The sequence below is a fragment of the Nesoenas mayeri genome, assembly GCF_963082525.1.
Source record: "Nesoenas mayeri genome assembly, chromosome: 3".
NCBI classification, from domain to species: Eukaryota; Metazoa; Chordata; class Aves; order Columbiformes; family Columbidae; genus Nesoenas; species Nesoenas mayeri.
In genome coordinates, this window is record NC_137544.1 from 59,147,788 (window position 1) to 59,165,930 (window position 18,143).

Genomic DNA, 18,143 nt, shown 5'->3' on the forward strand with positions numbered 1-18,143 from the left:
TTGTTTGGTTTGATTTGGTTGGTTTTTTTTATTAATACAAATATAAAAATTAATATATATTATAAAATCAGGCAGAATAGTTTAATATTATGGAGGTGACTGAAGTACCACTGACAGCAGGGAGGCAACAGTTTAATAGTGCTGGCATGAGTTGTCATACTGTACATCATCAGAGAAGTGTGAGAAAGAACATTGGAGTTTCATCTGACAAACTTAAGCCCTGGAGCAAAGCATTCCCTCCCTGGTTGATCTCCTGCCACAGGGTTAAATTTGTTCCCTGCTGGCTGCAAGCCTGGGAGATGTCTCATACTTAACCTGCAGTACCACATGCATGAAGCTGATGAGCGCTCCACAAAATGTCATTTCTATGGAACATGGGCGATACAGGTTGCTCCTAGGTACTTCCTCTTCAAACAAAAATACTTCACTACAGTCTTCTCCACAGAGCCCAAAGTACTTAAGAGGCAGCTGCATAAAACTCTTTATCTAGCCTTCACTGTGGGCTGCCTCAAGGGGCCGTCCATCTTTCTTCTCTCCTCTCTACACTTCTCCACAGTCTAACTTCCACTGGATTTTTATCTGACTGAAAACTGATCCTGCAAAAATCCAGATAACCAAGCATTTGCTTCAGTTTGACAAGTTTGGTTTTTTTACATAAACCTGCAGTTAGATCTGTGTAACAATATCATGAAATTGCACCTTTGTTCACTCTCACTGCTGTAGTTTATGGAACCAAAATATGTGCAGTGTCCTAAAGTTTGGTTACCCTCATTTTTACTGCACTGGTACTGGTGGTCCCAAGCAGCCCATGGTTCTACTCTGCAGAATGTCCAACCACAGAAAACAGCCTCCCCGCAACTCCATCTCCTCTTTACTTCCCAAACAAGGAATTGAGAAAAAAAGGCACAGGAAAACGAAATCACGTAGTAAGAGACAGTGTCTATGCCTTCCCTGTTTGAGTCAGCACAGTGTCTGTGAAGTGAGAACACACAATGGGCTGATGAGGACACAGTTCCCACAGGGAAATCCTTCACATCTCAGACACCTCAGTGGGGGAAGCCATGGAGCCAAGTTAGAGTTGCACAGAGGGACAGAAATCAGGACGGGGAGAACATACGGACAGAATAAGCAGTTTTGTAACTATGTAGGTGTGGAATAAAATTGCAGGCACAACTAATAAACTTACATGTCAAATTAGGTAGATGCCAAATCACCTTATTTGAATTCCATGTCCACATTTTGCAAGTATATGTTTAAAGAGGCAATCTTCAGGACATGTCCCAGTCTAAATGGGAAAAGCTCAGGCTGACAGAGCAGCCAAAACTTTGACATGGTAAGAGTTCATCTCTTCATCAGTAAAAAAATATTTCTTGATGTCCAGGGATGAGTGCACATTTCTGTGGAACATCTGCTAGAAAAAGTTGTATCCTGAAAAGAAGCAGCATGTGGAGATAAACAATGAATAAATATTTGCTAGAAGATACTTTGTGTTGAATTTGTGTAGACCTTTATGAGTATGCTAAAAACAAACAAACAAACAAACCAAAACACACACAAAACAACAACAAAACAAACACGGAAGCTTGGTCAGAATTCAAGCAAAATCATGGTTTATAAAGCTTTCCTTCATAACTTGTCTATATAATCTGCTGTTCAGAAAAAAAAAAAAAGAAAAAAAAAAATCAGCATCTGTTGTGATACAGCCATATAGAACTCAAAAGAATTGTCAGGGAGAAGCCATTAGAACAAATTACCCCACATTATCCGTGTTAATTGTAATGACTCAGAGCCTTTAAGCTGAAGTCTGTGAAGAATTATAACAGTCTTAAGACTCTCCATAAAAATTCTGGAGATCCCACGCAGAGTTACTGAACTGTGTTAACAGTTGCTCTAAACTCCGACTTCTCGTTTCCAAAAGCTTTTTTCTGGCTTGAGCATCCTCACCTGGCTGCGGTGGATCCGTTTCAGTGAGAAGCCGCAGGGCGGCAGCGCTGCCGCACATGCTGTGCAGCCAGCCGCCTAATGGGGAGGGAAAACTAGGGTTAATAGCAATCCTGTCACTGATGTACCCGCAGCTGGTTTGAAGAGAAACAATTGCTCTTGACAAGTGAAATTAGCATATTCATTTCAAGAGTTAAACTAAATCTAGCAAAAGAAAACCTCCCAGCTCTGAAGAACTCAAATTCCATATTGTGCTTTCTATCCTAGTTAAAGCTATTTTGCTATCACTTCGGATGCAGGAAGTACATAATTAAAGAGCCTCAGCTTCAGGAAATTGTCCATACAGTGAATACTCTGCACTACACACATATAAATACACATACATATACTTTTAATACAAAGACTGATGTGTCTTTATAAACCTCAAGTCAATCTTAAAACTTGATTTCGTTCTTCAGTCTGGGTGCTGGGTCCTTAACTGGCTGCTCTGCCACACTCATTTGTTCCTGTGTCTCCAAGTGAAGCACAACAAACAGCTCTTCCAAGAGAAAACTTAAGTACAGCTGAAAGGCAGTAGGTGGAACAGTGCAGAATTTGGTGGACCGCCCTGGACAGAGAGAACCACTGCCATGCCAGATACCCCTGCTATGTCCTCACGTCCCCTTCCATCTCTCCTCAAAGTACGTGCCACATGCCCACTTTGCAAAGATGAAACAAGCTGCATGTTGGAAGAGCGCAAAGCTGCAGTCTTACTTTAGTCCTTTTAACATTAAAAACACACAAAAAAATGCTGAGGGCCATACAGTCTTCGGGGGATTTTGGAATATTAGAGGCTTCTCAGTCACCTGCTTGGATCTTTGTTTCACTTGGGGTCAGCAGTTTGTTCCCACACCAAGGGTTAGGACCAGAGCGTACCGCCGTGGACTATCCCTCAGTACCAAACAATGTGGATTTCAGGAAAAAATCTTTATAAAGCATTTGCGAGACAGTGGTCAGAATCCTGCTGCAGCACAACATGCATGCAAGGAATAGCAATAGTGGCAGCATTTGTTGCTGCCAGACATGATTGCTGGGTAGTGCCAAGAGCACTGCTGACAGCTTCGTTTTGGCCTGTGTTGAGTAGCCAGGCCAGCGACCCAAGTGTGTGTATCAAGTCTGAGGGCAAGTAGCCTGGCAGAAACCCCAGGTAGGTGCTGTGAGCATTCACACCATCAGACTTGCGAACTGGAGCAGGGCTCCTGCTGGTTTGCTGGCAAAGGTGCCACCCCGCACCATGTGGTCGAGCTCCAGACCCCTCCAGTCACCCAGAAGCCCGCTACCGCTGGCCTACTGCCCACAGGCGCTCGGGCTGGGACTTCCAGGGCGGCCCCCACCCGGGCCTCCTGCTGCACACACAGGAAAAATTCACCAGAAACCCCTCCGCCCGCTGCGAGGCCGCGGCCGCTCCCGGGGAGCTCGGAATGAACACGGCCGCTCGGAGCCTTTCACGACGGGCCGCCTGGGCGGGGCTGAGGTGAAGCCGCTAGCGGGCCACAGCGCCAGGAAGCCAGACCCGCCGCGGTCACTGCCCGCTGAAGCCGCTGCGGGGCAGCCCGGAGCCACCCGCCTTTCCTTCTCCGCCCCGGGCGGTGCCGCCACCTCCGGCCGCCGCGCCTCGGGGGGGCGGCAGACGAAAGCGGAAGTGCGCTGCTAGCGCGGCCCCCCTTCCTCCCCTCCCGCCGCCGTGACTTCCGTCGGCCGCTCTAGCCAGCGCCGCGTCTATGCCCGCGGCGCTGGGGGATGTTTATTGTCGCGGGGAGTGGGCCCAGGAGCCGGAACGCCGCCGGGCGCCAGCGGCGGGGCGCCTAGCAACGGCACCGCGCTCCCCCTGGCCACACCGCCGCCCGACCGATCCTCCGCCCGCACGGTAACGTCTGCCGCCCGCCGACGGGCCACGCTCCGCCTCCTCCTCCCCGCCGCTGCCTCGGGGAGCCGCGGCCCGGCGGGACCTGCAGCCCCTGCCCGCGGGGCCGCGGCCCTGCTGCCCGCTGGGCACCCCCGCCTGGCACTCCCGCGCGCTGCTTTTCCCCTGCCGCTGAGGTGGGAGAGGCGGCGCGGGGCCTCCCCTGCTCCTCGCCGCGGCCCTGCCGGCTTCCCCCCCGCCGCGGTGCCGTTCCCCCTTGGGCCGGGTGGGCTGGGGAGGGCGGCTGGTGCGTGGCTGGGGCCGCCGTTTCGGGGACGGGCGTGGGGCAGAGCAGCCTCCGGGAGAAACGGTCTGTTCCCTGGCAACCGGCGAGGCTTCCCCGGGAGACACCGGCTGCCCCCGCGTCCCCAAAACAACGTGCCCGGTGCCGGGGGCTTTGTAACCGCGGCGGCCCCGGGCTCGGTACCGAGGCGCAGGCACATCCCCGCGCTGCCGGGCGGCGGAGACCGGCGTGGCCGGGCCGCCTCCTGCCCGCGCTTTGTTTGCGCTGTGCTGGCTCGAGAAGTTTTCGGCTGGGGCTGAAACGGGGCGGGGGGAAGAAAAGAATAAAAATATGGTTTGATAACCTGAGTGTTGTAACGCGGGTACATGTAGGGCTTTAAGTGAGGTTCCCGGCGGTGTGGGTGGGAGGAGTGCAGCTGTTTCCTCAAGCGAGACACACAAACGGTAAACGTTTGACTGGGAAGAGGATGAGAGGAACACCCGTGTTAAAATATTTGGTAACAGCAAAACATTTTATTTTCCTTACGATGTTTTATCAAGTTGGAATGGCCACCTAACCCTGTTGGTTCAGATTTTTACCATACTTATGACAATTTTCCATATACCATGAAGACCTAAAGGATTGTTCTTAGTGCCTGGCGTTCAACTATTGCTGGATCTTATAACAGAAAGGTGGCACAAAATTGGATGCAAGTGATTCTCACCTTGAATGTGAATGGATCTTTTTGATGAGAAAGATTTGAGGAAAATGGGCTGTTGTTATGTATGTAAGGATATATCTCTTGGTCTTATTCTGTAAGCTGTCTAGCTTTGTTTCTCCATCTGGAATTGTGTTGAAAGACCCCAGTTCCATGGAGATGCAGTAGGCTTATCCAAGAGATTTCACAGCAGGATTGGGCATTTGTATCCTACTTGCTTATGATATAGCTGATACTAAATTCTGTTCATTGACCTAATTGGAGAAATCCCTGCTTTGACACTGTCTTTATGCATATTTGGAAATTTTCTCCTTCTCCAAAATATATTTGTTTCAGTTCTGTAGGAAATAGTCATGACTGTGCAAAGCTTGAAAGGTGAAATAATAGCTTCAGCATGGCCTTTTGCTTTAGGGACAATTCAGCTTGCCCCTGAAGACAACAGAAAATAAAAGCACACCTCTATATCTGTGACTATAACTATGAAAGTTGTTTGGGTCAGAGGGCTTTTTTATACAGACAGTAGTAGCTATGTTGCTCTCAGTTCTGGGGAGTCATCCACCTACCACTGGAACTGTGTTGTATCTAAGAATTCAAGCAGACTTCAGATGTCTGTCACCTCCAGCATTTCATATGGCGCTGTTTCCTGAGGGGCTGAACACAAATGTTAAAAAATGCATCTTCAGCGGAAGCATGCAACTGTCTCTCTATTCTCGTATGGAAACCTCATATGGATATTCCTGTTAACTTCTTCAGAAATGGTTTTCAAACAATGGTCTGATGAATGCCTACTGGTGCAGTGATGGCTGCCTATCCCTTTAGCTGGGCTGTTGTAACTCTTTGGAGTCAGTTGGTGAATTGCTTTGGAGCAAGGTTAAAAATAACCAGTAGAAGTTGCTTATACTTGCACTGCTGGTGAAAAAGGTGTTTATTAAACTGTTCTGACATTAACGTAACCATTGTTAGATATCCCCCATCTACCTTTATAGCTATGAGTTTCTCAGATCAAAGGTATCCAAAAGCTTAAAATAATACTTTGTTTATACACCCCATCCCAAGTGCTTTTCCTCTCTTTGATGATGATGGTGTGGTTGGTTTGGAACTTTTTGAAGACAAAGAGCACTGGCTTTTTTTGGATTGTAAGATTTCAGTGCAGTGTGTGTGTGTCTTCATGTATGTTTATATAGTATCTAAAATAGTATGGCTGTGGTCCTAACTGGGGATGTATGGATAATGCTTTGTTTAAGAACTTGAGTCTCATTCCTTCCTCTGAAGTATTTCTTATTCTGGGAAGTTTCTCTAGTTTCAGTGTAGAATACATTACTTTACAGTGTCAAATATCCTTGAGTTAACCTTTGGTTTTGTTCTTATTTTTACATTCATTATCATGTTTTACCTATCTTTACCTTTTTAAATCTTTTTTCTTTTTTTGTCCCTTCTTAGGTTAATATTCCAGAGGTATCCCTGAAATCTTCGTTAAAAAAAAAATAAAGAACTAGCTCTTATTAAGGAAATTTTGATACAGAAATGTATTTAAGCTTCTCTTCTTCTATCAGGATAGATTGTGTCATGCTGGTAGAAGATAACTTGAAATCAAAGTTGGCTAGTTTCTTGTGCCAGAGAAAGCTGAATGAAGTATACAATTTGAAAGAAGTTTTGCACATATAGAAAATAAATGATTTTATTCTCAATTTTACCCTACTGTTAAATTAACTAGCAAAATGTAATTTTACAACTGAGATTTGAACTGCCAAAATTCTAAGGTTCAGGTGAGAGAAACTTTGGGCAAAATTTGTCAGTAAAACCTAAGCTGACTCGATAAAATTGACTTAGGTATTTGGAAATCCAAAACTATAAAGAACCAGATGTTTGGTTTCTACTAAGTCCCTCTGTTCTGCGAGTGTAACTGGCAGAACAGAATAGTAACAGGCGTATACACAAGGTTGTTGCTTGATCTAAAATGTCTTTTGTAAAAGCATGGGAGTATTATTTTCCCCATTTTGCAGATAGGAGACAAAAATGCAGAAATTCAGGTTTTGGGAAACAACATAAGGGGTCAGGGCTATACAGCAGGGATACAGCAGGGTGTATCAGTAGGACAGAAGACAAGAGAAAGCTGGGAAAGAGGAGTATCAGGATGTTGTTTAGGACTCCTGTGTTCTAGCTAGTCCTGCTACTGGAGATATGTATAAATAACAACCTTCCCTCCCCACCTTCTTTATAAACATGTTCTTCAGATTTTTTTTTTTTAATATATACTGCAAGTATTTATTTTTTTTTTTATTAATAAAACATTTAGCTTTCTTCTGTTCTCATGGTTCCTATGAATTCTGATTTGAGACTTCCCAAAGAAAGGTAGCAGGACTTCCTTTCTCTACATTTTCTTCTTTGTTGTCAGTATAGTGTAAGACATTAAAATGAATACTTACTTAAGGGAGAGGTCATAATAGTTATGCTCACTCACTGCTTGGACTGAGGTGTCCAAGCCTAGTATTTCTAAGCCATGCCTTGGAAGGGGTTAACATTGTATTTGTAAACTAAATGGTAGTGGGTGTATTCAAAATTGTTGACATGTAGATTCGGGTTCTCAAAGAACACAGGTAGTATTTAGCAGCCAATAAAGAGTTTTATCAGTACAAATGAGAGAAACTTAGTAATTAATATTTGAAATGTTCAATATTTGAGTGAAAAGTTTAACAATGAAGTAGTGCTTCTGTTAGATCAAGTAACGTTAAAGTAGAACAAAGGCAGTTTTCAGTATTTTTACGCTGTATTCAGACCCTGCTTCTATAACAAATTGTTTCTTTTTAACTCAGTGTCCCAAAACATAGTCTAGAATGTTATAGAATGTTAGCTGCAGCCGAAATGAAAAAGCTTGTCCCTAAATATCTGTTGTCTTGAACTTGCAGAACATGGCTAAGGAAAATGGGGGCACATTACTGTAATGTTGTGTAATTTTTCTGCCATTAAAATCTATGCAAGTAGATTGTACTCCTAACCACGGTACATCACAATTGCTCAAAATATCCTTACTGACAGCTCCACAGCATATTAATGTTATTTTTTTCCTGTAGATCCTCTTTTAATAATAGAGCTTTTCCTTTAAAATTGTAATTTTCCTCTCTTTCAAACACTTTCTCCTTTGTCCTGAATAAGCACGTGTCTTTTCTCCCTGGATCTGTTTAAGACAAGCCATCAGAGTTTTATGGAGACATTATTGTTCAGTGTTGTGGTCTATTTGGAGGTTAGCAACCTTTCAAGGGTGTTATGCATGGTGGTGTTATTCTTTCAGAATGTAGGGATTGAGGATGCCAGTAGAAACTTGCTGATAATTGGGAGACGCTGCTGATTGGGCATATCTTGTTTTCTTATATGTCGGGCATTATTGGGTTCCAGCAAGTGAACTTGGAGAGAGCCAGGAGTTGGAGCCAGGGTGGAAAACAGATACCTCTCTGAAGATGCCACGGGTTCCAGCTCCTTGCTCTGCTGGCCCTGCCTGTGTGCTATTCAAAATTTGCACATGTGCTATCTTTGGGTCTGGTGCCATAAATTGCTAACCCAATCTGTAGTAGCCCATCAAAACCAGATGGGATAAGTCATTTCTGACTTTGAGATTTCATATAATTTTTAGTTCAGGGGAAAAAGAAATAGAAAAAGGATCTGGGAATACTATTTAGTTAGTTTGTTCTGTTCTTTGCTTACTTCCCCCTCCTGCCCCCATACATAGCCTTTGTTTTTTCTGGTTTTCTCTTGCTGTTTCTCCCATCTCTCTTTCTGTGTTATCGCCCATCTTGCATTTCCCTATATTGGAAAAGCCAACAATTGCAGAATAATTATTTGAACTGGGAACAAGCTCCACAGTAAAAGCAGCAACTATCACAGCATTTGAGTACATTATGCACATTTACCTTGTAGTTTATTACTTCTGTATTGTCAGTGAGTTTTAGGCAAAGATACACCTTGAGTAAGTTCCCAGTTAGAGACTATGACATGATGTTTAGGAAGGTGTAATCAGATGAAAATACTGATAATAACATTAATTTTGTATCTTGAAGATTTCTGATATGGAACATAACACCAAAACATATAAAGTTATATAAATGCATTACAGTGTGTTACGTATGTTGTTGTTCTTGATGCATAGTCTCCTGCTTCTTCCATGGCACTGACGATGTACAGCATTTAATATATCTGACTATTTTTCTTCAGTTTTGCAATTTGCCTTCTGTTTTGTTCATTTTGGATGAAATACTACTAAAATTTTAGATTAATGTATCAAGACAATATTGTCTCTATGTCTTAGGTTATACTCTACTTAAGCTACTTCTCTTGGAGTAAAACTAAGGTTTTTATGTTGTTCTACAAAGAAAAGTGCCTTACTGAACTAGTGTTTTGATATAAGTCCTTTTCACTGTATACCGATGTTCTTGCTCTTTTCTCCTCTCTGTTCCCCAAATACTTCATCTGAGATTTATCAGAGATGTCTGCTGTCTTGGCTTTGGTGTGCTTAGAGATGTCGGGCAGTCTGTGGCTGGGCACCCAACTCCCTGTCTGGCGATCCTCCTCCCCGGTTGAGGAGTGTGTTGGGAGCGTCACCTTCAGCGAGCATGGGCCGCCTGAGCGATTCCTGGCTGTGCTAGGTTTGCTGTGCCTGCACTGGGCGGGTGTCCTGTGCCTTCACAGTTACTCATGTGTTTCCTCAGAAACACTCGATTTTGGTCTGCATGTACAATATGTTCATTCTGTGCAGTTCCTGTGGGGTGAGAGGCCACTGTGGCTCAGCCCAGGCTGTTGGTGCCACCAGGACGTTTTGTGTAGTTCACATTATGCTATTATATTGGGAGGGATAGGCCAAGAGTGCTGGATGAAGACAGGAGAGCTGTGGTAGGAGGCTGTCTACAAGCTGCAGTTTGTGTAACCCTTGTTAGTTCGGAGTTATTCAGCAGGCTCATTATTCCAACACAGACATCAAGCTGTTCAGAATTACACATTTCAGCAGTCAGAGAAGTGCATTTTCCTGAGGTGTCTAATGACATCCTCAAATGAACTGAGGCAAGATTATCCACTGGAGCTATGGAAAAAGTTTTAGTAATCTATACTGTGTCTGAATATAGTTGGTAAGAGTTGTAACATATTTAACTGGCAAGTTTAAATGTTATATATGTATATACATGTTATTTCTGTTAAGTCTGGCAACATGGCTTCAAACAAGTAACCTGTTTTTCTAGCATACTGGATGCAGACACCCCCCTCTCCACACAGATTTAACTGAGTCAGAGTGTAGTCACTTCTTGTCTCATTTAAAGGACGGATGTATGCAATGGCATTAATAGGTAATTTTCAACTGGTGTGTTTAATTTTATCATTTTCCTTTCTCAGGATGTGATCTTCATGGTGAGCTGGTGGGAGAACTGAGTTGTAAATCACCCCAATGGATGCGGACAGTGATGTTGCATTGGACATTTTAATCACAAATGTAGTGTGTGTTTTTAGAACAAGATGTCATTTAAACTTGAGGAAGATTGCATTAGAGGGAGCAAACGTGATATACAAGCGTGATGTTGGGGTAAGAGATTCAACATACCTCAGTTATCTGTTTTAACTAGTATTCCTTAAGCTAAACATTCTTCTGTCTGATATCTGTGTGTGGTGGATAGAGGGAAAAAAAAAGTTGTATTTCTGTCTTGATAGGCATTTAGTCTGTCATACACTAAATGTACAGTAAGGGGTGGGGGTAAATATTGGCTTAGAAGACTGCAGCTAGAGGGGTGAATGTTGAGTACAAGGTATGTGATGAGGCCTCTTACACCTCATGGTAATAACAGTGATGGTTTGATCAAGAAAGTATCTACTGATAGTCAGCAATGTGGAAGTCACTGTAATAAGAAAAAAATATCACAGTTCTCACAGCTTTCAGCTTTTTATTCAGAGGAAAATACCTGCATTTAATTTGTTTTGTGAGCACTACATCACTGGCTAAGATATTCCACATTTATTTTACTCTTCTCAGGAGCTGAATTTTCTTAACTACTTAAAGAAATGAAGGAACAGTTCAAGGCTATCAAAACTAAAGGAATTGTTAGCGTAACAGTTGATTTGTCTAACAATTTTTTTTTTTTCAGTATGAAATTAAGCTACAACTAATTTCCAGTTCTTGCACTTTTATTTTTCTTTTTAGAAAGTATTAATGAAGCTTAGGAAACCTAGGATTACGGCCACAATTTGGTCCTCAGGAAAAGTTATTTGCACGGGAGCCACAAGGTGAGTTCATGAAGATTCCTTCTCTAGCTGTGAACACTTGTATATTTTAAAATATAAATGAAGAAGATGGGAAGAGGCAATACTTGCCACTGTTAAGGTTCACCCACACTGGATCACACGCAGATCCTTGCCAAGCTGTGTATTTGGGAGGAAGTTTTCTATGTGAAGAGTCTGCGTCAGACTGAGCTGAAATCTCAAGCAACATCAGTTCAGCCTTCTGGGAGAACAGCAGGGAAAACTACTCTATGAAGAAAATCCTAGATATTTCATTTGAGAACTCTTTAAGAATTCTCGTTTTAGCCAGAACTTGAAGCTTGGATAGGGATGACCTTTTTTGAGGGATATCTCTTACTGTTTCCCCCACCTGAATGTAATCAAGCTATACAGTGTTGAGGGATGGGAAAGAAGCAAAAGCAAACTCTGTTCAGATACATCTGAAACTCACTAAACTCTTAACAGCTGAATTCCTTTAAGATAAATCTGCATTGTGAAGTAAGGATAAAGTACAGTAGTAAATTTGCATATTTTCTGTATATGATCTCTGTCTGAAAATGGAAGATGTTAACTCCAGACTACCCGTGATTGTAAGAGTATTTAGCATCATGTATGATCAACATAAGTCTCCAACTTCAGCTGGAGCCTAGTGCTAAGATATTCTTCAAACAGCACATAAAGAACTTCATTTGAATATCTAGATAGTTAAAATGTAACATGTACAGTAGGATAAAATGAAGGTTGTCCATGTGATCGTGGTTCATGTTACATGATTTAACAGTTCATTTTGTAGTCTGAGTAGCTATTGTGGTATGTGTGCACGCAAATATATACTCTTATTTCTGTTAATGCTAGATTCTTTTCTTTCTTCTTTATAGTGAAGAAGAAGCTAAATTTGGTGCCAGACGATTAGCTCGTAGTCTACAGAAACTAGGTTTTCAGGTAATTCTAATGAAAAAGGACTTGTATGGCTCAGGAAATGCTGGTAGTCCATTTGTTACAAAGAAACAAAATGAGGGAGCATAACAATTTAGCAGTAAGCATGTTTTCACTCATATGCCCCTTTTGTGTCAGCATACATTTTCCAGATGCTGGTTAAAGAGAAGCTGGTTTATTTTGTGGATTTGAGTTTCATTTGGCAGCTTAGAGTAGTACTTCTTCACTGGCTAATGAACAACAAAATTTGTTTAATAAATGAACCATCCACAGATGTTTCTTGGATAGAATTTACAATATCTTGAAAGATTTATTTGGAAGAACTGCTGAAGAATATAAACCTAAAGTCATTTGAACATAATTTTCCATCATTTCTCATGGAATAGCATCTTGTTAAGGGCAAATTTGATCCTCTTTAAGTGAGGGGAAGAAAGTGCCTCTGCGCTGTCAGGTTGTAACACCAGGCCAATTAAAATACTTAGGACATGGAACCCCTCTTTTTTTTCTGGGTCTGGTTGAATATTACCAGTCAAAAGCACCACTTGCATCTCATAGTAAAGGTCAAAAAATGGCAACTTGAATGACTTAAAGTGACATGTTTTAGCATTCTAAAACTTCCTGGTAGTCAGTTGTGTTGTTTACCCACAGTTTCAGTTTATAGACAGGCAGTTAAATAGACACAGTGACTGTCCGTCCTCTGGCAAGGGGAGGGTCCCTTTGATTGTAATACATGAAGGCAGCAGTGACAGCCCGTCCTAGTAATGCTGCATCAGACCATTCCTGACACTCTTATACTGTCAGGAATGAATGCATTAGACCCAGCCTCCTAAAGCTAGAGTGAAACATTAAATCAGTGAGGTAAACACTGCACAAGGTTTTATAATTAAGTGAGCAGTTTAAGCTGAGTGTATTGAAGATTAAATTGATAGTTGACCTTTTGTAAGTTTCTAAGTTGCTTCACCTGGTAGTATACATCTAAAAAGTTTTGACTGAGGAATGGTCACTGTCTGTTGGATATTTTATTGTCATCTAAAATGGCAGTGGTGAAGAATAACTGCAAGCCTGTAGTTTGAGCTGGGTTTCAGAAAGTAACAGTAGAAAAACAGCCTGCCTTACTGGCCACTGGAGATCTGAAACAAAACAATTTGCACCTTTTTTCTTATTCTTAGCTTTAATAAAAATGGTTTATAGTAACAAGGCATTAAAGACATTTTTTAATTGCGTAAGATTCTCAAAACAATGAAATTTAAGCTTTTTCTCTGCTTATTTTGATGTTCAATCAGCTATTTAACTTAGTTTATTTTCAATATAGAGGTGTTTAGTACAGCAATATGAGTTGTTTCTTTGTCTCAAACTGTACTGAAACCACAAAATAGAACTGTGAAGTATGTAGTTCAACAGTTCCTGTGCCACAGAAGGATGAAGTAACTGATTTGAGTCCATTTAAGTACTGTTTAGTTTCCTGTTAGAAATGCATCAATCACCAGGTTTTACTTTTTCTAATTGTTTTGCAACCTTGCTGTACACTGAATTTCTAATGTCTTTTTTTCCTCTCTTTTGAAAAGGTAATTTTCACAGATTTTAAAGTTGTGAATGTTTTAGCAGTGTGCAACATGCCCTTTGAGATCAGATTGCCAGAATTTACGAAGAATAACAGACCTCATGCGAGGTATGATAGGATTTTAAAGAATTACAGTCTTGGTATGTTTCTTAAGCTTTTATTTTTCAGTTCTAGGTCTGTATTTTTTTACCTTTTATTTTGTTTTCTAGTTATGAACCAGAACTTCATCCTGCCGTGTGTTACAGAATAAAAACTCTCAGAGCTACCTTACAGATTTTTTCCACCGGCAGTATCACAGTTACAGGTATTTTGATGTCAAAAATAAATATTTAACTTGTTGGGAATATTTAACTTTAGGACCAGTAGGTTTAGGAAAGGAGAATGTTGAAAACAGTCAAAAGTTGGAGAGATTTAGTTTTCCAGTGCTAACACCTAGTTTGTTTTTGAGTGAAAGTGCCAGAAGAGTTGTAGAGAAAGTGTTATTATTGGTTTGCTCAAAAATTACTTTGATTGAATGTAGATAGTCTGTTTTTTAGAAAAACAAAGGTGAGATAGGACTTGAGAATGCATGTATTTATTAGTTATTTAAAGATTTAAACTTCCTTCCTTTTCCTTTTTTTTTCTTCATCTTCTTAGTGCTGTCAATTACACTGCATGTAGCATTGACATCGCTTTCATAAGTACATGTTTCCAAACTGGAGAATTGTGGTAACATATAAGATAGCATAGCATTTTGTAATAACTGAAGGTGACCAATATTTGCAGTTCTTCAGACTTGTCCTGTCTTCTGTTAAAGCTCAACTGAAGGGAAAACCACCCCCTGAATCACAGGTAGCAGTGATCCCCATGTGATCAGAGACATGGTTGTCCTGGGTCTTTCCTAATTTTCATTTTCTATTTGTTGTTATGTTTGCTTGTGAGGTGTCCACCACAGGTTTCCAGATAAAGGAAGTCAGTTTTTTTTACAGAATACCTGTTAAAACGGCATAGAAGCAAAAAACATCCCTTTATATCACTTTAGTGGGAATTCTGTCTTGCAGTTGTTAGAGCTCAGCTGCTGGTATCAGAAGATGGGTAGGGATTTTTATTTTCACATCTTCACAGTATCACAGTATGTTTGGGATTGGAAGGGACCTCAAAAGATCATCTAGTCCAATCCCCCTGCTGGAGCAGTAATGCCTAGGTGAGGTCACACAGGAACATGTCCAGGTGGGTTTTGAATGTCTCCAGAGGAGACTCCACAACCCCCCTAGGCAGCCTGTTCCAGTGCTCTGTCACCCTCACTGAGAAGAAATTTTTTCTCAAATTTAAGTGGAACCTCTTGTGTTCCAGCTTGATCCCATTACCCCTTGTCCTATCATTGTTTGCCACTGAGAAGAGCCTGGCTCCATCCTCATGGCACTCACCCTTTATATATTTATAAACATTAATAAGGTCACCCCTCAGTCTCCTGTTCTCCAAACTAAAGGGACCCAGCTCCCTCAGCCTTTCTTCATAAGGGAGGTGCTCCACTCCCTTAATCATCTTCGTTGAATCATCTTAATTCCTTAACAAATACCTAGGCTTTATGCGGTACGTTTCTCAAAAGATATCAGAAGTGCTTTTTAAAGAAGATGAACTCCATCAAATTTGGTAATGTGAAAATATAGGGCTAAAAAGTATTTCAAGATTGCAGTATATGTTCTAAACAGAGCAACTGGTCTAGCCAAAACTAGAAACTAAGCTTAAAATAAATAAGAAGCTTGAGTATCACTGCAGTAATAAAAGGTTCTCAGCGTATCTTCTCAGCCTCCTAATGTGATTTAGCCTTTCTGTAAGGTTCTTATTACTCCATAGATGGGACAAAATCACTTTCATATTTTCAGAATAGTCCTTTCAAATGTGAAGGGAAATATGGTAAACATCAATGTTTTACTTCCTTCTGGTTTACTTGTTACACTGAGTTTGAAATATGTCAGACCTCTGGTTTTGAAGGCTTCTGTTTTGCCTAGGCCTTTCTTCTAGGAGAAAAAAAAAAAAGGTCCCACAGTCTTATACTTCTTGTTCTAAAAATGTTTTCAATTACTTTTCATCGTTACTCTACTCCCTCTCAAGTGCATTCAAATGAGGTTCCTTTAGACCATTCATGTTTCTGTAGTACTAGTACTTGTCATGCCACTAATTTGGATAATTTTATTTGAGATACGGAATTAGAAATGTTAGGGAAAAAAAAAGGTGGTGTTTTTTTAATTTTTTTTTTTAATGGGATAAGTATAAAAAGATTTAGAGTTACCCTGAGAAAATAAAAAGAACTGATAATGTAATAGGAAGGAGCATTGATTTTTTTTCTTCCTCCAAAATGAGTGATGAGGGGATTGTTTTGGGGGTGTGTTTTGTTTCCTTCTCTTATACTCCCTGCAGTGATGATCCAGTCTTTCCATCTCTTGAACCATACAGGGAGTAGCGTTTTTTTCTACAATAATTATTTGCCCACTCATACTCTTGCTTTCTGAAGACCTTCTCTAGAACTTGCATTTCTACAGTAGCAGACAAATTTAAGGAAGGTGCAGTATCTACCCAAAAGGCAGGTGTGTTTCACCAGACTTGTTTTGGGTGAGTGCTTTACTCAACAAGTTTGAAAATACAGGAAGAATCAGATTCCATTCTGGTTTTTTTCCAACTGAGCGTGTAAATTAAAACAATACTTCCTGAACTACTTAAGGAATTTATACCTTAAGTTAGTAAAGATTTTTGGGAAGCATTTTGAACAGTTCTCTGTGCTTGGAAGAAACTTTAGAAGTCTGAAGTGAGCTAAAGAAAAAAAATAAGAGTTCATTGGCATTAAAGCTTGTGAGAAATTGCTGTTTTTATTTATCTGCATCACCAAACTTCTATCCAAGATTAATTTCTTCTGGCATGTTATTGCTCACTTATTTTCAATTTTAACTATTCATTGCTTAAAATGGTCTAGTACCCATTAAAAAGCATCACTAGTGCATTCTTCCTTTTCTTTCCCCAAATGCTCATAGATCAGGTTAGATAACCTGCAGGTGTTTCATCCTGAGACAATAACCCTTCCCTAGTTTGCAGGTTTTGTCTTGAGGTCAACGGTGGAGCTATATGCAAAATCCAGATTAGAAAGTCTGTACTTTTTAAATATAAAATAATCTTGCTTGAAACATACTTGTGTTAAATTTAGCAGTAGTTTGTGTTGGTAGGTTTTTAAAAGAAAGGATAAAAGTGGCTGGGCTTTGAGTAACACAGATTCCTAGAAGATTAGCATAAGTAAAAATATTTCTTTTCCCTCTGCTGCCTCTTCTGGGCTGACTATTTAAGCCAGTAAGTGGGAAAGCGCACAAGTTGTTATGAAATTAAATGGCAGTATTATTTATTTGTAGTCTAGCCATTGACCAGTGTTAGAACGTCTAACAGATGTCATGCTGGAGTCTTTTCTTATAGGTAAAAGTGATCAGAGGAACAGTTGGGAGAAATGGGGGAGGAATTATTTTTTGCCTACAGTATAAAGTTGTGGTAGCTAAAAATAATAAGGTTATTTTGAATACACTATTGTTTTAATTTCTGATTCTGTGGTTTTCCTTTTCCTACGGTTTTGTTTTGTTTTTTTATTATGTCTCAGGGCCAAACGTAAAGGCTGTTGCCAGTGCCGTGGAACAGATTTACCCATTCGTGTTTGAAAGCAGGAAATAAGTTTTATAACTCACCACTTCATGGTTAGGTTCCCTAACCAAGCACCTTTAAAGACTGCTGCACATTGGACTAAAAGCAAAAAGAAAAACTGGACCAACCATAGCAGAGGAATACAGACTCTTTTACTTGCTCATGGCCACAGTATAAACTCCAGTTCTTTTGGATTTTACTCTTAACAGTGCTGTATTGTAAAAACGGAAGTTTACAAGATATGAAATTGCTGCTTTTAAAAAGACATTCTATTTATTTTTGCAGTAATTTCTGTGTATTCATAAGCAAAGCTGTCACGATGTGCACTACCTTTAGAACATTTTTTTTTTAGTTTGAGCTTGTGTTTTATTTGTGAATAGTCTTTTACATTTTTGTATGCTGAATATTGGGCACCAAAGAAGATGTAAAAGTTATCTTTTTCACCTGATGAATGTGCACAAATAAAAATTTGGAAAATATTTCTCTTCATACCTGTTCTGTTATATTCCTTTCCCTTTTTCTAATACAGTTAAAATTGTATAGTTGCAAATTAATTTGAAACAATGTAAGAATAGTCTTTTGCTGATACCTTCTGTTTCTATTTGTAGTATGTGTAAAACTTTGTGTGGGGGTTAGATTGAAATCTATAGTAGTTACGTATGTTTATCTGAGGATGAAATTTGGTTTGTTCCAAGTTCTCTTAACTACATGCCAGATTTCAAGTATTTTCTTGCTGTTACATGAAGAGAAGACATTTCTAAATGTAAAGGTCTACAGCAAGTGTTTTCCTATAGATGATGAGGAAATCTTATCAACTAAAGAAGCTGCTATAGAAAAACCAACTGCCTTGCCCACCTACTGGATGCAAAAGGAAGAAAGTTACTATATGAGCTTCGTTTTTGAGAAAAGTGAT

The 18,143-nt window shown here is 40.5% G+C and overlaps 1 protein-coding gene across 2 annotated transcripts; it reads left to right on the forward strand.

The window, feature by feature from the left end:
• Positions 1-3,565: 3,565 nt before the first annotated feature.
• TBPL1 (TATA-box binding protein like 1) lies at positions 3,566-17,709 on the forward strand. Of its 2 annotated transcripts, none has more exons than XM_080341839.1 (7): positions 3,566-3,847; positions 10,201-10,387; positions 11,000-11,082; positions 11,955-12,018; positions 13,578-13,681; positions 13,783-13,877; positions 17,190-17,709. In XM_080341839.1, exons 2-7 carry the CDS (start codon positions 10,253-10,255, stop codon positions 17,258-17,260), a joined length of 552 nt encoding a protein of 183 aa, XP_080197965.1. In that variant the 5' UTR covers positions 3,566-3,847; positions 10,201-10,252; the 3' UTR covers positions 17,261-17,709. The 2 variants fall into 2 exon arrangements, with proteins under 2 accessions (XP_080197965.1, XP_080197966.1); XM_080341840.1 differs by lacking the exon at positions 3,566-3,847 and adding an exon at positions 3,866-4,020.
• The last annotated feature ends 434 nt before the right edge of the window (positions 17,710-18,143 follow it).

Bases quoted from the DNA above. Each gene is read 5' to 3' on its own strand.
- TBPL1 (XM_080341839.1), top strand. From the start codon at position 10,253: ATGGATGCGGACAGTGATGTTGCATTGGACATTTTAATCACAAATGTA. The intron at 10,388-10,999 runs GTAAGAGATTCA...TTTTCTTTTTAG, and splicing joins TATACAAGCGTGATGTTGGG to AAAGTATTAATGAAGCTTAG. The intron at 13,682-13,782 runs GTATGATAGGAT...TTTGTTTTCTAG, and splicing joins AATAACAGACCTCATGCGAG to TTATGAACCAGAACTTCATC.